The 27,934-nt window shown below is 42.1% G+C and overlaps 2 protein-coding genes across 2 annotated transcripts; both read left to right on the plus strand.

The window, feature by feature from the left end:
• Positions 1–9,655: 9,655 nt before the first annotated feature.
• T265_11817 (hypothetical protein) lies at positions 9,656–23,168 on the plus strand (the record flags this gene model as incomplete). Its single annotated transcript, XM_009178592.1, has 8 exons — positions 9,656–9,790; positions 9,828–10,018; positions 13,529–13,654; positions 17,191–17,275; positions 17,309–17,411; positions 18,536–18,653; positions 22,174–22,420; positions 23,013–23,168. The coding sequence occupies 8 exons, from the start codon at positions 9,656–9,658 to the stop codon at positions 23,166–23,168; spliced, it is 1,161 nt and encodes a 386-aa protein (XP_009176856.1).
• Positions 23,169–24,370: 1,202 nt separating this feature from the next.
• T265_11818 (hypothetical protein) lies at positions 24,371–26,744 on the plus strand (the record flags this gene model as incomplete). The annotated part of the gene is made up of 2 exons (XM_009178593.1): positions 24,371–24,481; positions 26,589–26,744. The coding sequence occupies 2 exons, from the start codon at positions 24,371–24,373 to the stop codon at positions 26,742–26,744; spliced, it is 267 nt and encodes an 88-aa protein (XP_009176857.1).
• Between the last annotated feature and the right edge of the window lie 1,190 nt (positions 26,745–27,934).

Below are 27,934 nucleotides of genomic sequence, written 5' to 3' on the forward strand. Positions count from 1 at the left end.
ACTAATTTTGGGACAAAACAGATAGAGAAAGGGTAGAAATATCTTCAGATAATGCCTTGACGTCAGTATTTGGGTCAGAAGTTAGGTGACACACTTTCGTGGACTTACAGACAAGTTGAATGTGTCCTGTTTTACCGCAGATAAAACACTTCGCTCGTCTGTGGGGGCATAAATATCTGGAATGGTTTCGCCCACAAGACTCGCATTTCCCAAATTTTTGAAACATCGGATTAGGGTTACGACCTGTAAACTGACGCGTTGATGGATTTGGGGCACGAGAATCTGTTCGAGGTTTGAATCTGTTGTCCGTCTGCATCCTTGAATTATTTCGTTCCGAATAATTTAACAAGACTGCTTCCTCAGTCTTCGTCACATGTTTCACATCTTCATACTGCTCACATATTTTCCGAATAGTTTAAAATTTCTGGTCCGGACAGAGTAGCAGCTTATGCTGTAATTCGGGCAGCTGAATGCCAGCAATGAGTCTATCACGCAGCTGGTCTTCTAATTGGGCACCGTAGTCACATTTGGCCGCCTGTGCTGCAGCTGTAACACAAAATCACGAACCGACTGAGAATGAGAGCGGGTCAACATATTGAACCTAGCTCTGCTCTTTCGGTCGAAGTTAATCGGTTTGAAGTGTTGGAGAACTTTTTTCCTCAATACATCGTAGGAAATATCGATTGGAGATATAGGATATAATACACTTTTGGTCAACGTATATGGCTCTTTGCCAACAAAATGTAGGAAATATGCCGTGAGTTTCTTATCATCCATATCGGATTTTGTGGGGCATCATATGTCGAACAGTTCCAAATAATCCTCTACGTCACACGCAGTTGAATTAACATCTAACGGTCCTATTTCTGTAGGCATGATGAATTGTTCCAACCGCGACGCCAAAATGTGAGAATTAAGTTTTGTACGGTATAACCAGACGAAGTAGAAATCCAGAATTCAGCGCTGCGTAACAACCAGTACGTATGTATTCGAATTGGCAAATATGTACAGCATATGGAATATTAAAACAAGAGAATAATGAATAGAGCAATGAGTAGAGTGTAAATCATGTACATCACACTTATATTAGAATTGTTCTAGAATGTAGGCGAAACAAGCACCTGTCGTCACATCGATTCAAATTTGAACTGAAACTATTCCGCTATCAATAAATCAAAAATAAATACAATTACACCTTTTGTTGTCCCCTTGTTTGCACTGAAAGTCTCCCAGGAAGTCTCGTCTTATTGAAGTAAGCAGCATGGTTGCTTTCCATTTTACGATGAACTAAAACAAAAGGGGTGTTGACATTGAGTTACTGCCATAGAACTTGACGGTGTTTGAACAACGGCCATGGCAGAGATCCACGCTGTTCAGCTAGGTTTGTTTCTGATGCCTCACCATGTATACGTATAACACCAAATTCTCGTGCTGGCGCCGGTAATCTGACAATGTGCGATTATTCTAAGGAACAACTACTGCCTTCTGGCCTTTAATTAGTTGCAAGTGAAGGCAAGGTGCTTGCATGCAAACGGGACACAGCTGAACCCAGCTGGTCCCTCCATGTGAATCGTATGCTTCAAACATCGCCTACGTACAAAACTGACTTTTCAAATTAGCGGAAACTAAGTAGAGTTGAGTTAAGTTCCTTATGTACTTGATAGAAGGCGTTTCAGCACGCCTTTCAGTATGAGACGGCGCACCAAACTTCGCTTAGCAATCGGACGGATAAGTAACTGGGCTCCAACCGGCGAGAAAACATGATGGTGTGTGCGGCATACGTTCGCACTAGTATTGAATGTAGAATTTTTCCTATGTTAGAAGTCCTCAGTAGAACTCATAATGCTTTAAAAATTGAAGGTACATCATATAAATGAATTCAGTCATGTCTACAAAATAAAAATATAACTTTTAGTGAGGCAACTCACTACTAATATCCCTGATAGAGTCATATCTTTGGTAAAGACCGTAGCAAATGAAATTATTGCCCGATGTGATGATGAAAAGAGCACAATGCAATGGGCAAAATTAGAAGCTAGAACGATAAAACTCACTAATACGTTTTGCTGATCAACACGCATGCTTTTATAGGCAATCCCAAATGACCTACTCTTCGACGTGGTCGTCACGCAATCCTGCAATCCAAAGCAACGTCGGGTTACCTTCGGTACTGTCATAGTGAGACGAGACCAGCAACGTCTCATAATAATGGACGACTTTGCTTGACTTACCTGTGAGGTGCTATCACCGCTTATAATCGCGGTGCTACCGAGGATTTACCCTGTAATCAGGCAATGATTGTGGAATATATGTTAGTAGTCGAAATATGTCGTGAAAATTAATAACACATTAAGATTGCCTTCAAATGTGAACAAACATATACCTCATTTTTTCAGCTAATTTAGCGCCTTAAGTAGTGTGTTCATTCACTGATCACCCGTAGGTGCTCACTCTGCGTTCTCTTCGTACTCGAAAATCCCAAAGTAACCAACGCTTACCTCAATGTTGACTGCGGTTAAATGTCTGCTTCCATTCAATCCAAGTCGAGTTTGCGGAATATGCTGCGACCAGTAAGCTCAAGCCTGTGTTTTGACATGTGTTACGGCTGCAACGGTTTTTTAAACTAATGTGAGTAAGAGCGGGCGGCGGTTGGTCATCGTCATCTCCATCCGGACTTTGATATAGAGAAGAATGAGGATCACTATGTTTATACGTTTGACCAGACAGTCATTCCACGTTGTTTTTTATACCACAGTTGTTCCTCTCTACCTGTGGTTCTAAATTCTCGAACATGGGGACTTCGTTTTTCTGGGTTCTTGCGTGCAACAGGGTGCTACCGGGAGGTTTTCACAGCCCCGGCCACCTTAACTAATACTGGTGTTCTGAATGTCATGTATTCGGTCTGGCGCAAATGATGCATTCGCAGTTGTCATTTTTCGGTCGAGAAGTGATTCGTACACACATTGTCTTATGTAATCTGGTATGTGTGTATCTTGAGAAGGTCATGTTTATGTACAACCCATCTTGTCACCCCGACGTTTTTTAGGGTGGCTGGCGCCATTCTTAGCACCGGCCATTTTTCTAGTGAGGCATACCGGTGCTCCATGCGCCAATGATGATCAAAGACCTGATCAATATTTAACCTGGGCTTGAATTACTTTGTTCACTAGCAGGATGCTTTCGTTTCTTGAAAACAAGTGCCTCCTTAGTCTTAAGTCCACCTCAAAGTTACCATCGGGGATCGTGTACAGCATCCTCTGTGACACGTGCTACCATTTGCATCAAATGCAAATTTACCCAGGCCTTGTCTACATTCACTACGAGTTGCTGTGGTACTTCCGAGGATTGGCGATGTTCTGGTGGGATTTAACACCAGTGTTCTTCCCTTGTGTCAATTTAGAGTGAAGCATGCTTATGGACGGTCAAAATGGCAGAATGTCTGACGGCTAACATCACGACATGATCCTGCTTTTGGTGATGGATTTAAGCGACGTCGTTCCTTCAGATTTCATCAGGCTTGTCTGAATGAATATCCAAAATCGTGGTCACCTCAAAGTGGTTGTAGTAGACTGGCACCGGGTACTGATTTTCCTTTCTTCACAGTTTATCTTTCCAATTCGATGTGGTTGTACACCAGTGTGTCTTCAGCGTACTGCACTGATGTTACTGGTGCTACGTTGGTGATGGTGGCGACTAATCGTCATCTACCGCTGACCTCTGTATTTCACACACGGTCACCAAATAAAATGTGAAATATGCTTTTTATATCTGCGATTGTTCAGTACGGACTGTTTTGGGAAAAAGTGTGCGAACGTTGAATAAATGATTATCTAATGGAGTGGGTTTTTCTTGACCTCAGAGCTCAACTTTTTGAGATAAATATTTGCATTAAATGCAGACTGTGCTCTGTTTCAGTCTTAGATGTTCATATCGGGGAATATGATCTGAAGATGTTTGGAGGTCAGCGACTGGCTCCATGCGACAAAACATGGTTTTGGTAAATATAACTTTATTAACGTACTCACGTCGGGCCATCTAACGTTCACCGTGAATGATCTCTTGGGAGGCGAAGAATACAATCAACATTCACCATACATAGAGTGATCTTTGAGTTGACCTCGCAGGATGGAGTTAGCACAATCCAAATCGCCCGCAAAAGTGAAAACCAGACGCTTTCCTTCAGGTGCGTCAGGGAGAATCTTGAGGCATGCGCCTGGTAGTGATCCAGTCAGATGTGAAACATATTGTAGAAGTTGCAGGGCGAAGCGAGTCGAAACGAGGAATCTACAGCTTTTAAACTGTGTTTCACTGTTTTGCTAATAACAGGCGTCCTTCGACAATGTTTACTAGTGATTGAGTCAAACAGTGTGTCAAACAGTGGGACCTGGCACTCGTTTAACATACCCAGTTGTCAATATTTGGAGTAGTTAGCGCTGTCGTGCATATTCTATCTTCCAAGCTGAATGCGAGTTATATCGATACACGCGAATGTTCTCTGTGTTTTGCCACGTAGTGTCATCAGTTTCAGCCAGCTGAACTATACGACATTTTTTGCGACGGCGGACAGTGTGTAATTTCCGTAGTTTTGATGTATGTTCCGGAGTGACAGCAAGGCTTCTATGCCACGGACATCTTCTAGTCTTCCCTGTTTGGAGTGGAGAATATTTATCCGTCCATCGTAAACGTCAATGTAATCATGTCCCGAATATCTCTAACCACTTCGAAAATAAGGTCTTTAAGGAAATAGTGTTTATTCACTTTTACAACACTCAGCCTAGACTGGGGTTGGACTATTAGTACATAGTCAGATACATGTGGCAATCAATAAGTGTTTTGTCAGACGTTCTTCATGACATGCACCACAAATCCGTCCTTGGACATCACATCATGCCGCAAACACCTTGGCCGTTCAAGATCTGAGGTCAGTTGTGCTCAAGGCACTTTGTCATGTTAGAGACCGTCAGCATTAGAGCTCTGTGTTTACTTCAACTTCTTCGAAGCAATTTAGTATTTCCTCAAGGATCTCAGTCTACATTCAATCCAAATACGCTTGAACAGAACTCAGACTCAAGGAGATTTCATTATCGCTATTTATCAACAATGGAACGTGCGACTATGTCATTCAAATCAGATGAGCAATGACCACCCGTTGCAAACACTCGGAACAACAGTACAAGCCGTCTGACCAATGTTTTGGATTGACGTATCCTGTGGTCCCTTTTTGTTGATCTGATCAGCAACATTTTTGGTGTCTGTCACACTATACTTCGCAACCACTAAATGCAGCAGAATTTCATACAACACAAAAGTACAAAGTACAGGTAATACCAGAACCTCACCTTCAAATTGATGATTTAAAAAGGAAGACAGCATTGGAAACACGTCGGATGTCAACTTAACAAGGCCTGAGAAACACATTCAGTGATGTAGTTAGTGGTTGACCCCACTTTTTTAGAGCTTTCGTTTGAAATGTTTTGGCTGGCGGTACTATACTCACGGGCTTCAGTTCAGAGCAATACATAAGGTGGCCGTAGATATATTTGGGGTGGTAGACGAAGCTAATGGTGAATGTTGTACTGCGAGGCAATGAGAGTCCACAATGGGAGGATATGTAGTTTCACGTTTGACAAACCAAAACATTACGTTGAAACAAAAACAAACTTTAGTAGGTAGTCTGGTGGAGCAGAGTTGGTCAGTTGCCGCAATACATTGACTCAGACTTTGAATACCTCTCAGAGGTCGAAATATAGTGATAAAGAAAGAACCTACTAGGTGTCTACGTTATTAAGAAGGTGACTGCTGAGAGACGTGACTGTTCCCTTTTCCTCAGCGAACCCACATACGTGGAACCATATCATGATGATTTAGTCCAGGGAACTTTCACAATTTTTTACGATATTCGACACCCATAAACAGGTTTTATGAAATGCATCCCACTTTGCTACAAATGTTTGTATTAGGCAGTGACCTGCTCCAGGAGACATGGTTTTGCAGAAAGAGTAGCACTTGACATCTGGTTTCCTTGTCGGGGCACGAAAGCACAACAGCTCAGAGCTTTCCGCCTGGCAGGTATTTCTAGCAAACACATATTTACAGGTATATGAGGTTTGGCCCACAAATGCAACTCCGGTGGGGGGGGGGGGGAAACGACGCTCGGTATTTTTGCAAGGAAACATGTCGCACTTGACGCATTCCCTTCGAGGAGTTATTTATGAAGTATTTTCTTGACCAGAGTATGAGACAGCTGCTCAAAATCTGCACTGCTGTTCACGTGATTATTCCGGAGTCTGAATGCATAACACACACACATGTACCCTCAACTGTACGATGATTCAAGCTACTTATGAGTGGAATGATACATCAATCTAAATCCGTCATCAGACTATTCACAGGAGTTAGGCACGTCAGAGCAAACGTAAAGACGGTTTATTAGAAACAGCTTGCCCCGTGAACGGTTATACACAAACATTTTTCTTTAATATGCTATTTACGGATTTAACCTACTTTGCTTCATTTTGGTGTGGCGTTTTGAGGGGAAGTAGTGTCTGCTTGACCCTTAACGGCTGAGCTTAAAACAACCACCCAGCTTTCGACTGTAACGAATGGACTCTGAGCGGGTTTTAGCAGCGATTTATGTGAAATGAGGCACGAAGGAGTCCATCGACTTTACTCGGATACCGACGGCCTCTGACCTGGTATTCCGGCATGTAGTTAGAGTGATGGTGCTAATTGCAGAAAAGTATATTTCAACAGTGAATTGGGTTTCACAAGTACTTATCTGACGATAAAAGTAAACACCTAGAAATATAAGTTTTACATCTTCATAAGTGCATCAGCTAGAGTGATTAGTTTTGCAACCACGTATGATGACAAACTTGCGAGAATGTCCAGTCGTAGCAGAATTTTCTGGTGATTTTGTGGGACAGATTGTAGCTTACCAATTTTGCTCACGAGAAGGGCCAGCCGTCCCTAATAACCGAACATCAAATCATTCGAATGGATGTGTCACGTGCAGGACGAGGACCAAGCGAAGGCATGATCTGATTGGTCAGAATGTCAGTCAATCCGAGTGGAGCATCCTTAACTCGACGCCCCCGCTCCTTCATGAAAATTCTCCCACGTCCTTGTGGAACACTCTGTGACTACTCCATAAGCACAGGTGTAATAATTTTCCTTGGTCTCCATAAATGGCTGCGTAGAGCCACCGTGCCTTTTGACATATCATAGTGGGTCGAGCAGGAATCCAAGGGACCGATGCAGAACTGCACAATCGTCCACCAAGACACAACAGAGTCTTTCCTCAATGTGTTAAAAACATGACAGAGCGTTGGCGAATGCCCTACGCATTGGTCTCTATGGTAAATACAGTTCCGGGGAACGCTCATCAGCAGACCGCATTCGCTAAATATATGATGTACGTATCTGTTAGCGCCAGTATAAAAAGTTCAATAAAACTCTTAGGTGAGGGGACAACGGGGAATCTCTCCCATCTATATGTATTACACGCTAATAAACTATTTACACTACTGCTAACATATACGTACATCATTCAGTTGTGACGAAGTTGTTCGTAGCCATATACATATATATGTATATATATACATACATATTACAAAACATGCATCACTGTCGACACCGGTGCTTAAGTACAACAGAATTCATTAGATTTTTTAAAGCATGAGCTAAAGAAGAACCAAAGGCGTAGATAATGATTGAGACCTCATTCCGAATTATTGCCGGCATTATGAGCTACTATCGTCCAAGAGCTCACTTAGACAACTTGGAAAACAAAAACTGACAGCAAAAAAGCCACTGAGATCGATGTGATGCCACTTCTAGCCTACTGTCAAGCAAAACTCGGAGGGATCACGTGAACCCTACCGTAGAAGTTGCCAGCAAAATTGGTACCCTTATTCACACCTTCCTGCCAAGTCAGAAACTGTTCACCTTGCCGTCTACGCCATTCCCAGCAAACAACGGAGAACAACAATGGTGATTACACTGGATTTGTAAGAGTTCAACTGACCAGATTTTTCCAACCCTTAAGGTCTTTACTTTGTGCATATTCAACCGTCACTTTTCGAACCCATGGGCGCCAATAGTGTAAGATAAACGAAATAAAGTTTGCTCGAAATTAGCTGGGATTCCTGCGCATTTAGCGAAGCTAATCTGTTTGGCCAACATCCAGAGTGATCAGGAAATTTTTTTCACGAGCATAAGTCTCCTAACCAGTTGTGTGCGTGGCTCAACTTGTTCTGCGCACCATTTCACTTGATTCATATTACAATCGAATGGTTCCTCCAAGCTTTAATTCGCACCAGGTTAAACTAAACGTGTTTGTTCTATATATCGTGAATTAGTTTGTATGGGGTGCTGGTGTGAAATGTTTGTAATTCGCACCAGTTAAACTAAACGTGTTTGTTCTATATATCGTGAATTAGTTTGTATGGGGTGCTGGTGTGAAATGTTTGTAAGTAATATTTTGCAATTGTGCCAGTGACGCCCGACTCGCTACTAATTAAGACCACAAAAGGCGACCTTTTTCCGTTAGATTTTGATACCTAATGATTGCTAGCATGTTTCCAGTAGGCACATTAGTTTATACGGAAAATCACTCTGTTGTGGCTTTCCAAATGGATGTTTTACTGAACTGGCCGAATAGATTTTGAATCGTTCAATCTCCACCTTCTTACAGGGATCGAACATACAAATCTATGGGGTTTACGACTTCTGGGACCGTTTTACATCCTCCGTTAATCCTAAGGTTAGGCTGAGAAATTCGGAAGGATAGCGATCAATAAAGCCGATATTCATAGCATCCTCAAAAATTCACAGTTTACAGCTACTCGTCTGAGGGATACTCTATCTTCAACAGAAATACATGTTATTAAACTTCAGAAAAATCTGCCTTGAATCAGTCCCTGTGCGTGGTAAAGTCCCAACTGATCTAGGTTGTAGGTAGATCTACAAAATTGTACTGGATGTATTTTTCCTGAAGTATGAACCCTTTTTTCTTCTCGTTCTCTTTCGAGCTCCCATCACACACCCTGCAAAGCTCTACGTGAGTAGAAAGCGCTTGTTACCTGACAAACACTAAAAAACGATGAAACAATAAGCAAAGCCCTCCTAAGAAATCTGCTTAATTCGGTGAAACAGCTAATTAAAATGAATCTCCCTCGTTTCCCGGTTGGCTGTTTGAGAAAACAAATAGCTGACCAGTTATATTTGCATCGCCCAATAAATAAATAGTTGTGGAATTTCTCTAACAGTCGTGAGGTTTACATTCACACAAGTTTTTTATCTTCGAACATTTTTTCCACTCCATTTCGTCCTATGGTTGGAAGTTATTTGATCCTATGCCTTCTACACTGGTATTTTTCGGCCTTACAAGCTGCACCGATCAGGTACGTATTTGAATTGCCATAACATGAAAGAATAAGAAACGGGACTGTGATTATCACACGAGAAACCAAGCTCGAACGCCAGAACAGGGAGGCGCACTCACACAGTGTTAAACTGCATCCTGATGTACGCGTCAATTTCGATCAATATATTACTTCAGGGATATTTGTACATGGATATTGCGATCGGCACCCCAGGCCAATATCTAAGTCTTGAAGTAGATACTTCGTTTGCTACTTCCTTTGTTACCACAATGGCCAGCTACAACAGAGTGACGTTCTTAAACTATAAGATAGAAGCTTCAGTAACCAAAGTTTTGGGCGCGCCTGCTTGCAGTGTTATTGGCGATCGACAACTCGAGGGGCGGATCAATACCGACGTGCTGCGGGTATGTCAATTATTCAGTACTAAATAATTAAATATAGATTGGCGAATACGTCCATTCAGAATTCACTTTTCAAATGATCGAAAGGTTAAGATGGCGTCCATATTTTCTCGACCGTTTTTCGGGAAAACTGGGACTTGCGCCTGTTTCTGAAGTCACACCGGATACGTTTGCTCAGTCTCTTCTAAGGCTATTTCCACAGGAACCTGTATTCACATTCTGGTTTCGCCCGTGAGTTCTCAAATATCTGGATATTTTCGTCAGGTATAAAATACAATGAGTCAGCAATTTCATGCATAACATTTTATGCAACGCGCGCGGTTAGTTATTCGAAAACCTTTGTTAAACCGCCAGCAATTTCATAAAAGTGCGTTAAGCAGTTTAGCATGAAAATCGTACACAAATGTGCTGAAACAGTTGGAACAGCCCATAAACTAGTGCATTGAAAATGTATCCTGCAATGTGGACAGAGCTTTTAGAAGTCAACTCCAATGCTCTCAGCACACGTCCGCATTGCAAAGTCACCATTAGGAGCAGCTAAATAAAAAAGAACGAATGTGAGTAAGGTGTAAATTTGCAAAAGTCAGTGGTGATTGGTCAGGTGGTAGTTCGTCTGCTCGCTGAGACTGATAGTTGATTTGCAGATGTTTCGTCAACATTCCAACTGGCATTTCCACTGCGGCGTTGGGTAAGTAGTCCCTCTCTTCGGGCTTTCGCTCAGATAGCTTGCAAAGACGGCGATGTGCTGTAATCTGATTGGCCGCTGATAATCATCGCACTTAGATTCTAATTGCGTTATGGTCTGTATACCTTGCGTTGGACTCACTATATATTAAAATTGTTGTCCCTCTTGCTTGGTACGTTCGTGATTTGTATTGCACAGTGATCCACCTACGAGTAGTCTGATGGGCTATTTGTGCGCTCTCCGATTTTTGTAGATTGCTCTACTTATCCCGATCGCTTCATACCCGACTTGAGTTTTATATTCATGTGATTGGTTGGCTCCTATGCAGTACTTATTACAGTGGGGCTCCCATTATTTTGGCTAATTTACTAGTAGGGTTAGTTGATGAGAGCTGGTTCAATTTTTATATCTTTTCAGACAAATAAATTTCCAGTTTCGTTCTGTTGCTTCATCTTTTCTTTTCTTGTTCGGCTTGGAGTTTTGCACATTTGCATTTCGTTCGTTGGTGTTTAATCGGTGGCATTCAACAATTCCATGCACGCTCGAGTATATTGACGCTGTTACAGGGGAATTCGAGTTCTTCCCTCTCTTTATTTACAACGAAAAAAGCGAGTTGATTCAGTCTCCCAATAGCGAGCGTGTGCTCGCTGGCCCTGGTTGACAGTTTTATTCCATTTTTCCTATCAGGTGTCTTTCCCAATACTTGAATGGAAGTTTACAATCATATTTAGCTTTTTGTTTGCATTATATTTCCCTTTCGGGTTCGGTGGCGCTGCTGGCCGCCTCAAGATCTGTGAAAGTCTGTCAAATGTTCCTAATGCATGCTTTACTTCCGTCGTTCAATTGATTACATTACGTTGCGTCAAACTTCCCTAGGAAAAATTGCCTCGGTTGCGGGTTCTTTGAATAGGTTTTGAAAATCTCTTCTCTTTATTTGTGCTGGATCCCATTGTGTTGCTTTGTGTTGGAGTTCGATTGCTTTGTAGCCGATTGGTTCCCTGATTATACCAGTTTAGGTCATTCACAATTTGATTCCGATGCGTAATCACTCTGTAAACATCCGCTTGCATTTGTCCTTTGGGCAACCTTGTGATGAGGACATCTAACTCCGCAGGCCTTTCGTTGTTTTATCCTCCAATCGTGAACTTGATGTCGCCAAAATCATATAAGTAGTGATGCGGCGACTTTGTAATCTTAACCGTCATCATGCTACTCACCATGGACAGACCGGACCATGGGGACAAAGCAAATCTCCATTCAGTACCACGCGTCGCTAAGAGCGAGTTAACAAATTTTTTAAAAGAAAAATAACACGACCCCAGCGGCAATAAAACCTGCAAATTAGCCCGCCCAACGCATGCATGCAGAACGCAAGCTGGGTATGAAGCAGTCGAGATAAGGATGACAATCTATCAATAATGAAAGGTGCACAACTGGCCTAGTAAATTAATAGCAGGCGGACCCCCACGCAATTCAAATCACGAATTGAAAAAGCAGGAAAAGCAAAATGACTGACTTTATCAAATTTGCACCTCACTGACATTCTTTCGTTTATATTTGGCCACTCCAAGTTGTGAGTATGTCATTTGGGCGTGCGCTCAAAACCTTATTCGAAAAAGCACATAGTAAACCCGTATGACGTTTAATCCAAGCTGTTATTTCTTTTTTCGTTTACGGCCTATTTATCCATCACCCAGGTAAGGTTTGCTCATACAATAGGGCTTTTAACAATAGACGGCTCAGAATTTTGAAACATAACCTAATATGTGTGGATAATAAACCCGGAAAATCGATATTTGACAGTCATTTGGTTAGAGAGAATCAGTTGGATAAGAGACGCCTCAAGGGTGGTGAACATTAGACGAGGTACGAGGTTAAAACCTGATGGTCTTGGTGGAAACCTAAAGTCTAAGTGTAGCAAAAACCACTTCTTACCCAGGGACTACGGAACATTGATTGACAGGCATCAGGCATACGGTTGAACGCATTTGAGCATGTTTGGAGCAAAGTGGTCGTCCGACCAGATTCTTTCCTGACGAACCAAGACTGTCTTATGACAGGAACGCATTATCCATATGGTGGGAATTAGTTATAAGGTAGAATAATGATGGGACAACCCATTAAGTACTGACCGCTGCAGGCTATTAATGAGTGTGCGTATTTGATAGAATGATGGAAAAGTACGTCGGAAACATGTAAAGATCCAAAGCTAAACGAAATGCAAACCGGAAAAATATTTGAACATTTTTCCACTTTCAGGTTTTCTCCTTTGCCTGTTCCAGGACGAAACAGCAAAATGTGTCGAGCGGTTTTGTTCTCGTTTGTCTTGCATGCAAACCCCAAGATGTCTTAGGTTTGCAGCATTTATAATTTGATTTTAAGCATGGATGTCGACCTGCAAATGAAGCTAAGCTATTGTGGAATAGATTAGCTTCAGCAATGAACTAGGTCCACACCAAGAATTCCCTGATTTCCTTCCACTGCTATATGACATGTTTAGCTTACAAGAAACGGAGGGAAAACCATTCCTTTTAGTGGTCGTCACATGAGGAGCCGAACAAAACTGGATACGTGATGCGGACACCGTGAGTGGTAGATGAATAGGGCTTTACTCTGTCTACATGCGTGTCGGGCACAGTACACATCAGGCGACCTTGCCTGAACCATGTCTCCATATCTCATCCGAAATGACAGTTGAACGTACCAGGTATGCCACGAAGATAAGGATTCCACACACCAGGCTTCAACTGGTAAAGTGCACTAGGGGCAACCATATTTTCTGCTTGCACATGTTTAACGCACAGGGGAGCCATGGCACTAGCCTAGCAAAAAACGGCAGGCCTTCTGAGCTCACGGTGATTTTAGAAAGAAGGCTTGTCATCGTTGTTATGTCAGCGTAAGCCGTGCTAGAAATCTTAAAATCATTTGACATCAAACTAGAGAAGGCTAGAAGGTGTTGGGTAGCCGGATATGTGCAATGCCGGATGAACACAATATTGATTTCATGATTTGTGGTTTACAATCTGTAAAAAACAAAACTATTGATTTCTCCGAAGGGATGAAGATGGAGTGTACAGAAACGGGATTTTTTCCTTTGGTGGAATTCATGACTACCGATATCATGGACGGCTAGTATACCTTCCCTTGTTGTCCGCTGATTCATGGACAATTCAAGCTACAAAGTGAGTCCAACACTGCTGACCATATTTTGCGAGGTTCCGAGGCTCACATAGGCACCTGACAAGCACATATTTCGTGAAATAGTTTCTTGACCCAACACACTTTTCTGCATCTTTCGCTGCACACAGGAGCGCTGAAATCTCACGCGTAAAACAATATACTACAATGCAGGCTGGCTTTGTTTTCTGCCACTAGTGTTTGTAACCAAGCCGGTTTTTAACGGTTAAAAGCGTTGAACGCCGGTGGCAAACTGATTCACAAGAGCTATTTGGAATATACTGCGACGCTCCGTGTTCTCCGGCAATGTCTCATTTGTGGGCCTACTAAAATGAAGGAAAACCGTGTGTCACGTATGCATTTAGCTTGCAGTAAGACCGCTAAGATTTTTTTCACGAGTGTTTTCCGAGTTCCTTAAATGGTTGGAAATTACTGTTTATATCAATATTGAGGGGAAAATTGTTTGCTCAGAACTTAGATGTAATACTCATCAGCTAAAATGCCCACAGTGTTACTCGCCATAGTCGTTGCAAATGTGAAGCCCGATTTATCGATCAGATCAATATTTTCGAAATAAATATCACCATTGTGAATTAAGGTTTTAATCAGTTGATGATTGATCGAATCTTCTCGCTTGGAAACTGGCTTGTGAATAGTTCGTCTACACCAGCGGAGACGACATCGGTAGAATTTTGAATGGTTGTATTCTGTCTACCCACTTGGTTTCAAATGGGCTCAAACGGCATCTGCTCCCACTTGACGCCACTGAGTGATTGGTGTGCAAGGTGTACATTGGTACATTAAGAACTTGTGTGCAATTGACAACGATTTTACTCATGACGGTACATGAAGGTAGGCATTGGCGCGCATCAAACACGAAAGGTGAGGTGAAAATAAACAATGCGAACCTATTACGTCTTCCAGAAGCCGACAGCGGACCCGGTGAAAATGGGGCAGAATTCTCAGTCAACAAGGGAGAAGAGTGCACAGCTACAGATGGCGCTGGAGATAGCTGTAGAAGCAATGGAAAATTCTGAACCACAAAGCAAATCCCATCTGACCACAAAAGCACGTGGTCAGGGCAGAACAATATACAAAGAAGTGCATTTACTCAGCCACTCGAAACCAACGGGATTGCCAAGCAATATCAGGAATATCACAATAAGCGGACTTATCTGATCGGATAATCTCATTCTGGGAGATCTGATAGCGACACAAATTCAGAATGTACCAAGCAAATTTACGAAAAATATATACGCAGCGTACCAAATCGAAGGGCCGCAGCTCATATGGCATCACGATTGCAAGACGGACCAGTAAGAAAACTGCAAAAATGGATATAGATATGCGAGTATTACCAACTCAAGCTGGGTCACCGCGTACATAATTACACACTGGGGAAATTTGAACTGGTGAAATGTCACAGTATTGCCGAACTGGAGAATGCCCCCGCGGTCGCAATTCTGCCCTCTTATCTAGCGAAGTCAGAAGCCTTTTGGAATCCAAATATTTTGCAACGCGGTTGTCTGCAATTTATTCGAATGCACTTGAACTGACAGACAGTTTGGTATCTGTTCTGACAAACTGACCTAACTGACTAGCATCTGCTGATACGGTCCTATCTCTGAATGAATTATCACCAACGCTCTTATACCGTCTTTAACCATATCATTCATTGATATCTGATGATTCCCCCAGGTGTGTAGTGGCAATCTAGCAACTAGCAGGCTAACTTTCACGAATGCCATAAGCAAGATGATAAATGCAGCTCTGTAGAACATCATTAGCCACATGACCAGTTGGCATTTGCCTGACCTGAATAAATGGTGCAACGTAACATGGCGGTATCCCTTACACAATAAGAGGCAAACGTGAAAATCTGTGTTGTTAGCCACAAAGTAATATTGAGTAATCGATTACTTTTAGATTCATATTACTTGATCTGCAAAGAACGCTTTCTGAATAGACTTCTTCAAATTCGGCTGTTGATAATTCATTTTAACTCAATGACAAACGACGCGATATCTAACCAATTTTTTACCACATGACTGCGTGAGACTACTATCCCTTAATCAACCTAGTATACAAAGTCAGTTTTTGTGTTTCACGTAAACTGTCAAATATATTCCAATGTGTTGTGCAAGTGTGAGCACACCGTGTCAGCGCAAAATCATCCATATTTTTGGATAGACCTCGGATAGCTTTTGTATGCCTTCTTTGCGCACTTCTGGCGTTCAAAAAATAGAAAAAATGTCCTTGAAATGGTTCTGGAATCTTGGTGTTACAGGAGTGCTACCTATAGCAGTCGTTTTCGGTTACACCCTGGGTTTGGTAATTTTTGGTTTGCTGAAAAGCGCTAAGTTTTCCTGGGACACATTTTTATCTTTCCTTCCCAGTAAACTCAGCAATTCCCGTCGGACAGCTGGAAAAGCGTCAGACGTACGGTTACGGGTGTCGCTTTTGTTGCACACTTACATTGGGTATGCACGAGACAATGCTCTCCTTGAATCAGTTCCTTCAATGATGCGAGCCAGTCTAAATAGCCTAAGATTCTGCCGCAAATCTTGATATGCACTTTGAAGCTGTCTCTGCGATCTGTACTCTTCTAATGGATCGGATGCATTGCCTCTACGCGAAGCTGATGCGCAAAGGCTGTCATTCTCTTGCCATCGGTGTCCAAGAAGCGCTAATCCAGCCTAGTGAAAATATCGAATTAGCAATGCTTGGGCACTCCGGATTGATTTTAGTATGAGACAACTCTACCACAACAGGTAGTTTACTCTTGTTCCATGGGTTACGCTGGCTAGGAAAAGTACAACACATGCCAGTGTACCATCTGTCTTGCAGAGCTCCCTTTGCCTAAACTTGGAATGAGTAAAATTTGCGAAGTGGTAAACAACCGATGGATTTGTACTGAAGATTTAAATCACTAATTAAGTGATAAGAGCGGATTGACAACCGGCAACTCTCTGGGATTGTACCCACCATGGTTACTGACACCGGTGAATTTATCCCAACCGTGCAGTCAGAGGCAATCTTATATCATGGCCAATACCCTCAATGCATAATATCCATTGCCCATAGAAGTTGGCTAAATCTGGCACTCTCTATCAGCTGAAAGCAACGGTAAAATGGTCCCCACGAACTATAGCCAACAAAATGACCGAATGATTCACAAAGCTACCGCTGGAAAACTTCTTTGTTGATTCAAACTGTGCTAACCCGTCTACATATGCGATTATTTCCCCACCTGATACCGATTTTTCAGCCAATTCTCGTGGTGTAAAAACCAAAGCACAAAATGCTATCAGCGTTCTATCAAAAAAGTGGTAACTGGTTACGTGAATCAGCTGCATAGCTATGTGCGATAGCGTATAAAGATAACGTTTCCTCTACTGTACTGTCTTTGTTTCGAGCTGATCGAAAAAACTCCGCTGGTTTTGTTTGATTTGTTTGATTTGTTGGTATTCTTTGTGTGGGATGTGTAATATCATTGAGGTCCAACGTACCATTGAAGTCCAACCTCTTGGCATACTTGTAGAATTTTACTGGGACAAGACGTAATTTGTCAGCAAGATTGCAGCATTCAATTCAACACTGCAGTTCCTTACTTCTATGAGCCAAGAGTGCAAATCAGTCAAATTCATCGTTTGTTGCAGGTTAGTGAGGGAGAGAACATACTGGCCTTCGACGAAGTCAACTCCTATCCTCAGTTGCAGGTTCAATTTGATTCGCTGCATGTTCACTGGATAATGGAAAAAGGTAAATACATTTTCTACAAAGTCTAATAAATATCTGCTATTAACTGTCGCGCGTTTGATTTGCAAGGTCAAATGCGCTTGCTAAGTTTTAAGAAGGTAGTTTAGTTGAGCAAGTTGGGCGTTTTGTTGAAATAAATCAAAATAGGTCAGTCTCTTTCAGCTGATACTAAATATAGCACAAAGTTGTATTATCACGTGAGTAACAATCTAAGCACCAATGAGGCGCTTCACTGATCACCAAAGACCTAGTAATTCAAGGAGCAATATTGGTTTGAAACAACTGATTGTGCATATAGAACATTGCCAGCCGTTGGAATAAACCAACTTTTGATTAAGGAAACCATTAAAACTATGGCAAACATACTTCAGAGTACTTCTCATCTCATGAGACTGGCGCCGAGTTACGGTAATNGTTTGCAGCATTTATAATTTGATTTTAAGCATGGATGTCGACCTGCAAATGAAGCTAAGCTATTGTGGAATAGATTAGCTTCAGCAATGAACTAGGTCCACACCAAGAATTCCCTGATTTCCTTCCACTGCTATATGACATGTTTAGCTTACAAGAAACGGAGGGAAAACCATTCCTTTTAGTGGTCGTCACATGAGGAGCCGAACAAAACTGGATACGTGATGCGGACACCGTGAGTGGTAGATGAATAGGGCTTTACTCTGTCTACATGCGTGTCGGGCACAGTACACATCAGGCGACCTTGTCTGAACCATGTCTCCATATCTCATCCGAAATGACAGCTGAACGTACCAGGTATGCCACGAAGATAAGGATTCCACACATCAGGCTTCAACTGGTAAAGTGCACTAGGGGCAACCATATTTTCTGCTTGCACATGTTTAACGCACACAGGGGAGCCATGGCACTAGCCTAGCAAAAAACGGCAGGCCTTCTGAGCTCACGGTGATTTTAGAAAGAAGGCTTGTCATCGTTGTTATGTCAGCGTAAGCCGTGCTAGAAATCTTAAAATCATTTGACATCAAACTAGAGAAGGCTAGAAGGTGTTGGGTAGCCGGATATGTGCAATGCCGGATGAACACAATATTGATTTCATGATTTGTGGTTTACAATCTGTAAAAAACAAAACTATTGATTTCTCCGAAGGGATGAAGATGGAGTGTACAGAAACGGGATTTTTTCCTTTGGTGGAATTCATGACTACCGATATCATGGACGGCTAGTATACCTTCCCTTGTTGTCCGCTGATTCATGGACAATTCAAGCTACAAAGTGAGTCCAACACTGCTGACCATATTTTGCGAGGTTCCGAGGCTCACATAGGCACCTGACAAGCACATATTTCGTGAAATAGTTTCTTGACCCAACACACTTTTCTGCATCTTTCGCTGCACACAGGAGCGCTGAAATCTCACGCGTAAAACAATATACTACAATGCAGGCTGGCCTTGTTTTCTGCCACTAGTGCTTGTAACCAAGCCGGTTTTTAACGGTTAAAAGCGTTGAACGCCGGTGGCAAACTGATTCACAAGAGCTATTTGGAATATACTGCGACGCTCCGTGTTCTCCGGCAATGTCTCATTTGTGGGCCTACTAAAATGAAGGAAAACCGTGTGTCACGTATGCATTTAGCTTGCAGTAAGACCGCTAAGATTTTTTTCACGAGTGTTTTCCGAGTTCCTTAAATGGTTGGAAATTACTGTTTATATCAATATTGAGGGGAAAATTGTTTGCTCAGAACTTAGATGTAATACTCATCAGCTAAAATGCCCACAGTGTTACTCGCCATAGTCGTTGCAAATGTGAAGCCCGATTTATCGATCAGATCAATATTTTCGAAATAAATATCACCATTGTGAATTAAGGTTTTAATCAGTTGATGATTGATCGAATCTTCTCGCTTGGAAACTGGCTTGTGAATAGTTCGTCTACACCAGCGGAGACGACATCGGTAGAATTTTGAATGGTTGTATTCTGTCTACCTACTTGGTTTCAAATGGGCTCAAACGGCATCTGCTCCCACTTGACGCCACTGAGTGATTGGTGTGCAAGGTGTACATTGGTACATTAAGAACTTGTGTGCAATTGACAACGATTTTACTCATGACGGTACATGAAGGTAGGCATTGGCGCGCATCAAACACGAAAGGTGAGGTGAAAATAAACAATGCGAACCTATTACGTCTTCCAGAAGCCGACAGCGGACCCGGTGAAAATGGGGCAGAATTCTCAGTCAACAAGGGAGAAGAGTGCACAGCTACAAATGGCGCTGGAGATAGCTGTAGAAGCAATGGAAAATTCTGAACCACAAAGCAAATCCCATCTGACCACAAAAGCACGTGGTCAGGGCAGAACAATATACAAAGAAGTGCATTTACTCAGCCACTCGAAACCAACGGGATTGCCAAGCAATATCAGGAATATCACAATAAGCGGACTTATCTGATCGGATAATCTCATTCTGGGAGATCTGATAGCGACACAAATTCAGAATGTACCAAGCAAATTTACGAAAAATATATACGCAGCGTACCAAATCGAAGGGCCGCAGCTCATATGGCATCACGATTGCAAGACGGACCAGTAAGAAAACTGCAAAAATGGATATAGATATGCGAGTATTACCAACTCAAGCTGGGTCACCGCGTACATAATTACACACTGGGGAAATTTGAACTGGTGAAATGTCACAGTATTGCCGAACTGGAGAATGCCCCCGCGGTCGCAATTCTGCCCTCTTATCTAGCGAAGTCAGAAGCCTTTTGGAATCCAAATATTTTGCAACGCGGTTGTCTGCAATTTATTCGAATGCACTTGAACTGACAGACAGTTTGGTATCTGTTCTGACAAACTGACCTAACTGACTAGCATCTGCTGATACGGTCCTATCTCTGAATGAATTATCACCAACGCTCTTATACCGTCTTTAACCATATCATTCATTGATATCTGATGATTCCCCCAGGTGTGTAGTGGCAATCTAGCAACTAGCAGGCTAACTTTCACGAATGCCATAAGCAAGATGATAAATGCAGCTCTGTAGAACATCATTAGCCACATGACCAGTTGGCATTTGCCTGACCTGAATAAATGGTGCAACGTAACATGGCGGTATCCCTTACACAATAAGAGGCAAACGTGAAAATCTGTGTTGTTAGCCACAAAGTAATATTGAGTAATCGATTACTTTTAGATTCATATTACTTGATCTGCAAAGAACGCTTTCTGAATAGACTTCTTCAAATTCGGCTGTTGATAATTCATTTTAACTCAATGACAAACGACGCGATATCTAACCAATTTTTTACCACATGACTGCGTGAGACTACTATCCCTTAATCAACCTAGTATACAAAGTCAGTTTTTGTGTTTCACGTAAACTGTCAAATATATTCCAATGTGTTGTGCAAGTGTGAGCACACCGTTACAGCGCAAAATCATCCACATTTTTTGGGAAGGACCTCGGGTGGCTTTTGTATGCCTTCTTTGCGTACTTCTGGCGTTCCAAAAATAGAAAAAATGTCCTTAAAATTGTTCTGGAATCTTGGTGTTACAGGGGTGCTACCTAAAGCAGTCGTTTTCGGTTACACCATGGGTTGGGTACTTTTTGGTTTGCTGAAAAGCGCTAAGTTTTCCTGGGACACATTTTTATCTTTCCTTTCCAGTAAACTCAGCAATTCCAGTCGGACAACTGGAAAAGCGTCAGACGTACGGTTACGGGTGTCGCTTTTGCTGCACACTTACATTGGGTATGCACGAGACAATGCTCTCCTTGAATCAGTTCCTTCAATGATGCGAGCCAGTCTAAATAGCCTAAGATTCTGCCGCAAATCTTGATATGCACTTTGAAGCTGTCTCTGCGATCTGTACTCTTCTAATGGATCGGATGCATTGCCTCTACGCGAAGCTGATGCGCAAAGGCTGTCATTCTCTTGCCATCGGTGTCCAAGAAGCGCTAATCCAGCCTAGTGAAAATATCGAATTAGCAATGCTTGGGCACGCCGGATTGATTTTAGTATGAGACAACTCTACCACAACGGGTAGTTTACTCTTGTTCCATGGGTTACGCTGGCTGGGAAAAGTACAACACATGCCAGTGTACCATCTGTCTTGCAGAGCTCCCTCTGCCTAAACTTGAAATGAGTAAAAATTGCGAAGTGGTAAACAACCGATGGATTTGTACTGAGGATTTAAATCACTAATTAAGTAATAAGTGCGGGTTGACAACCGGCAACTCTCTGGGATTCTACCCACCATGGTTACTGACACCGGTGAATTTATCCCAACCGTGCAGTCAGAGGCAATCTTATATCATGGCCAATACCCTCAATGCATAATATCCATTGCCCATAGAAGTTGGCTAAATCTGGCACTCTCTATCAGCTGAAAGCAACGGTAAAATGGTCCCCACGAACTATAGCCAACAAAATGACCGAATGATTCACAAAGCTACCGCTGGAAAACTTCTTTGTTGATTCAAACTGTGCTAACCCGTCTACATATGCGATTATTTCCCCACCTGATACCGATTTTTCAGCCAATTCTCGTGGTGTAAAAACCAAAGCACAAAATGCTATCAGCGTTCTATCAAAAAAGTGGTAACTGGTTACGTGAATCAGCTGCATAGCTATGTGCGATAGCGTATAAAGATAACGTTTCCTCGACTGTACTGTCTTTGTTTCGAGCTGATCGAAAAAACTCCGCTGGTTTTGTTTGATTTGTTTGATTTGTTGGTATTCTTTGTGTGGGATGTGTAATATCATTGAGGTCCAACCTCTTGGCATACTTGTAGAATTTCACTGGGACAAGACGTAATTTGTCAGCAAGATTGCAACATTCAATTCAACACTGCAGTTCCTTACTTCTATGGGCCCAGAGGGCAAATCGGTCAAATTCATCGTTTGTTGCATGTGCCTACCAGCAGAGTTAGTGAGGGAGAGAATATACTGGACTGCGATGAAGCCAACTCTTATCCTCAGTTGCACGTTCAATTTGATTCGCTACATGTTCATTGGAGAATGGATGAGCTCTGGGAAAAGGTAGATACATTTCCTACAAAGTCTAATAAATATCTGCTACTAACTGTCACGCGTTTGACTTGCAAGGTTGAATGCACTTGCTAAGTTTTAAGAAGGTAGTTTAGTTGAGCAAGTTGGGCGTTTTGTTGAAATAAATCAAAATAGGTCAGCCTATTTCAGCTGATACTAAATATAGCACAAAATTGTATTATCACGTAACAATCTAAGCACCAATGAGGCGCTTCACTGATCACCAAAGACCTAGTAATTCAAGGAGCAATATTGGTTTGAAACAACTGATTGTGCATATAGAACATTGCCAGCCGTTGGAATAAACCAACTTTTGATTAAGGAAACCATTAAAACTATGGCAAACATACTTCAGAGTACTTCTCATCTCATGAGACTGGCGCCGAGTTACGGTAATACATAGTATACCTTAATTACAACAACGTTTGCCGAAATCAAACGACGGCTAACAGCCGTATAAATCACGCTGTACTGGCAATGGTCAGCACCTCTTCCTCTATGCTTAATGTATTGGGTATGCTTTGATGCTGTCCGCAGTTATTTCGTCAAATTTCTTACCTAATCCACCGGTGTTGCTTTATAGAAAAAGGACCGAAACATTTTTGTTTGCAAATCGGGGATTCGCAGCAAAACCGGCCTGCCCGTTTGGGAATTCGGATACAAGCTGATGTACAAACTTTTTACGGTTTATGATTTAAAAGGCGCAAGAATGGGACTCGCCGACGCAAGCCACCCATGAAACAGTTCTCGCTGTCGGAGAAATCAAGCTTGTGCCATGCATGAATTTGGCTTGATGAGGTTCATTTTTCATTGCATGCTTCAGATAAACCAAGGTTTATTGTAGCACACCCTGCTTTCTTCAAATAGGGTAGGGCCGCTTGAAAAAGTTAAGAAGCGTGAGTAAATTTCGGTTTGTTGAAAAAACACTGATACCTGCCGATTCATTTTAGTTTTTAGGTGATTTAATTCAACATTTTGGAATGAGCAGAGCCGATCTTTACAGTTCTTGCACACGGAGCGTTATTGTTCTCTCAATACGCCAAATTCCTTTGATAAGATTAGATAATCAACATAGCAAAATTCAACACTTAAAAAGATGCTGACAGCGTACTGGCCGAATACATTGTAATCCACCTACTCCATTTTGTCGAATAATTTCCCGGGAGATATAAGCTTCAGCGTAAAAGGCATTGGGGAGTAAGGATAAATTTATGCAAAGAAAAAAGCGCGTGGGTCCAGGGACAGGTGTTTCGAGCCCGTCGCACACCATATGCCGATGCGTTGGTGATTCGATGGTTTTCATCCTTTTTATGATGGTCTTACAAGTTTCAAAACCGACCATTGAAAGTGACATTTTGGGACGAGCTTGAAATTCCCTGGACTATCCAGCTGCAGTCAGAAGTTCGAGTTGTATCGTCTTTCTGCGAACCAACGGCCAAATACGCTCACGTCGTTTCTGGATAACTGACCATGTCGCAAGTTGAAATTACAGACGGACAATAAAAGGGAAGCTGAATTCTACAGAGAACTTGCCAATAAAAAAACGCGGTTTGTTGATAGCAGTCCTTTGGACAGCAAGCAAACCTTATTTAATTGACGGGGTGGCCAACATTTCCATAAGAACAAAGATAAGTGTACGTTCTTCCCCACAGTTTTACCTCGTAACGATGCCGCATGTCACGGGAAGCGGTGTTTAAACAAGGGACATTTTAGGGAAGAATTTGTCGCTAAAATGGGTAAAATATGACCAGCGAAACTAATTGCGCCCGTTCGTGAATTAAATGAGTCCTTACAATGTGGATAGTTGGAGGAACAACCGCAAATATGGAACGTGCTCTACACTGGCAATCAAAACCATGTTGATGCTGGGAGAAAAGATCTATGGACAAAGGTGAAAATCATATCTTTTGTGGGATTTCGTCCTGTAAGTGAAGCCAATCTATGCTGAAAAGCCGAGAAGCACTGTACAGCTGTTTCATCCTTATTGGGAATCATCAGCAGTGCGCATCTCACGAAACTCCGAAGAGTCTTGAACACGCGACCTCCCAGCTAGTAGTTTGAACACCTAACCATTCGGCCACGAGTGGNTTTCGTTTCGTGAGATGCGCACTGCTGATGATTCCCAATAAGGATGAAACAGCTGTACAGTGCTTCTTCGGATTTCAGCACAGATTCACTTACAGGAGCACCTATTTAAATGTGTGTTCTTTCAAAACGGAGTGGTTCCTGTGAATGTAATTCAATGTTGTGATGCCTCGCTTGAGGGCGCCTACTCAGCTGATTTGGGGGAAGAGATATCCAACACTTCCAAGGAAAATTCTGAAGCCACAAAATAAAACAGCTGACAAAAACTGTGATGTTATTAAGATTATCTTAGAGTTCCCGGTCATCTGCTTGTCTTTGGGCCACATAAACCTAAGGTCTATTATCTCGGCGACTAAGATTCATGCACACTGCCATCTCAGCAAGGTTGAATTTTACGAGGGATGAATATCGTGTTTAAAGGAATCAGAAAGCTGTGCGTTAATTAGTTTGAGGTTCAAACTTTTTCGTATTCTACGGTATTCTGCAAGCTGCTCTCCCTGAATATACTCGTAGCAAGAACCAAAATAAACAGTTTTCATCCAGACAATTCTCCTATGCTCCTGGAAAGTCCATTCGCCTTAAGTCGGGAAACGTCGAAGATTTCGTACTAATTATAGAATTGTATACGCCAGCAGCGTTGAATGCGCTAACAATTTTGACCCCAACTCTCATTCACGCGTAACTCAGTTTGGTTTACAGCGTTCTGAAAACAATCGCAATGCGCTGACCAAAAAAGCAATATATGAAGTGGCCTGGCGCAAGAGCCACTAATCCAGCAAAACTGTTTTTTCAGCTTGAAGTGCTTTTCTTTTGTTTTAACAATGAGCGGATGTTCACTAAAATCGGAAGAACAGTGACCTGGTAAAACCAAGACTCAAAATATTACCCTGCTTATGGAGATTATAATTTGACAGGTACGCCACACCTGTTCTAGGTGGCCATGATAAGATTTGGACTAAAACAATTTTAAATATAGAGTGTAACAAGTTGGAACAAAAGGGAGTGATTATGTTGTTTTGGGATAGCTCAATGGCCCATTAAGGCGTATACTTAATTGTAACCGGAGGACAGTTGTGACAACACGACACGTTCATTGACATATGGTTAAATGGTTCCATCACTTGTTTTGACTCTCATAAATGAAAGCAATCTGACATTGTGGTTCTCATTCCCCTTATGTCTGATCTCACTGGTATCGGTCCACTCAAAATATAGGATTTTGCACTTCGGCGTCCGGGTAGCGATCACATACAAACTTCCAAGGAACGCCAAGCTAGAAAAAATTTATTACGTCCTTTGAGCCAATAATACAATTATTGAACATGCTCAGATATGGACCATATACGGAGTTCGAGCTCTGAGGATACACACGCGCGCTGCTTCATCGACTGTTCCACATACTGAGAGAACGTTCTTAATCCTCTGTGTTCCATATGACGTGGGTGTTTGAATTAGACACCGTCAAAAGTGCTGACTTTTTTAATTTTGTAGTTTGTAGGTGCCCTAGAAACAACAACAGCAACTGAACAGTGACCCAAAAAGCCAACAACACCAGCAGTTCCGAAATATATTCTTTAATGTCACCGCGGGAACCTAATTATTATCTCATAATAAAAGCTGGAGAGGATTGTCCGAGGACAAAACAATACCGACTGCGATTAGATGAAAAACATTTCTCACTTTAGTGGCTGAAAAACTTCATAGTCATGTGACGGTTTCATTCATCGGACAGACTCATTTACGAGGTTTCTCCAAACTCAAGTTCTTCTCGAAACGCACTTACACGAAATTAGCGATGCGCACTTAGTTACACCAAATTTGCATTTCGTACTTCGTACAATTGGACCAGNCTTCTCATCTCATGAGACTGGCGCCGAGTTACGGTAATACATAGTATACCTTAATTACAACGACGTTTGCCGAAATCAAACGACGGCTAACAGCCGTATAAATCACGCTGTACTGGCAATGGTCAGCACCTCTTCCTCTATGCTTAATGTATTGGGTATGCTTTGATGCTGTCCGCAGTTATTTCGTCAAATTTCTTACCTAATCCACCGGTGTTGCTTTATAGAAAAAGGACCGAAACATTTTTGTTTGCAAATCGGGGATTCGCAGCAAAACCGGCCTGCCCGTTTGGGAATTCGGATACAAGCTGATGTACAAACTTTTTACGGTTTATGATTTAAAAGGCGCAAGAATGGGACTCGCCGACGCAAGCCACCCATGAAACAGTTCTCGCTGTCGGAGAAATCAAGCTTGTGCCATGCATGAATTTGGCTTGATGAGGTTCATTTTTCATTGCATGCTTCAGATAAACCAAGGTTTATTGTAGCACACCCTGCTTTCTTCAAATAGGGTAGGGCCGCTTGAAAAAGTTAAGAAGCGTGAGTAAATTTCGGTTTGTTGAAAAAACACTGATACCTGCCGATTCATTTTAGTTTTTAGGTGATTTAATTAAGCACTTTGGAATGAGCAGAGCCGATCTTTACAGTTCTTGCACACGAAGCGGTATTATTCTCTCAATACGCCAAATTCCTTTGACAAGATTAGATAATCAACATAGCAAAATTCAACATTTAAAAAGATGCTGACAGCGTACTGGCCGAATACATTGTAATCCACCTACTCCATTTTGTCGAATAATTTCCCGGGAGATATAAGCTTCAGCGTAAAAGGCATTGGGGAGTAAGGATAAATTTATGCAAAGAAAAAAGCGCGTGGGTCCAGGGACAGGTGTTTCGAGCCCGTCGCACACCATATGCCGATGCGTTGGTGATTCGATGGTTTTCATCCTTTTTATGATGGTCTTACAAGTTTCAAAACCGACCATTGAAAGTGACATTTTGGGACGAGCTTGAAATTCCCTGGACTATCCAGCTGCAGTCAGAAGTTCGAGTTGTATCGTCTTTCTGCGAACCAACGGCCAAATACGCTCACGTCGTTTCTGGATAACTGACCATGTCGCAAGTTGAAATTACAGACGGACAATAAAAGGGAAGCTGAATTCTACAGAGAACTTGCCAATAAAAAAACGCGGTTTGTTGATAGCAGTCCTTTGGACAGCAAGCAAACCTTATTTAATTGACGGGGTGGCCAACATTTCCATAAGAACAAAGATAAGTGTACGTTCTTCCCCACAGTTTTACCTCGTAACGATGCCGCATGTCACGGGAAGCGGTGTTTAAACAAGGGACATTTTAGGGAAGAATTTGTCGCTAAAATGGGTAAAATATGACCAGCGAAACTAATTGCGCCCGTTCGTGAATTAAATGAGTCCTTACAATGTGGATAGTTGGAGGAACAACCGCAAATATGGAACGTGCTCTACACTGGCAATCAAAACCATGTTGATGCTGGGAGAAAAGATCTATGGACAAAGGTGAAAATCATATCTTTTGTGGGATTTCGTCCTGTAAG

This window comes from Opisthorchis viverrini, assembly GCF_000715545.1.
Source record: "Opisthorchis viverrini unplaced genomic scaffold opera_v5_599, whole genome shotgun sequence".
NCBI lineage: Eukaryota > Metazoa > Platyhelminthes > Trematoda > Opisthorchiida > Opisthorchiidae > Opisthorchis > Opisthorchis viverrini.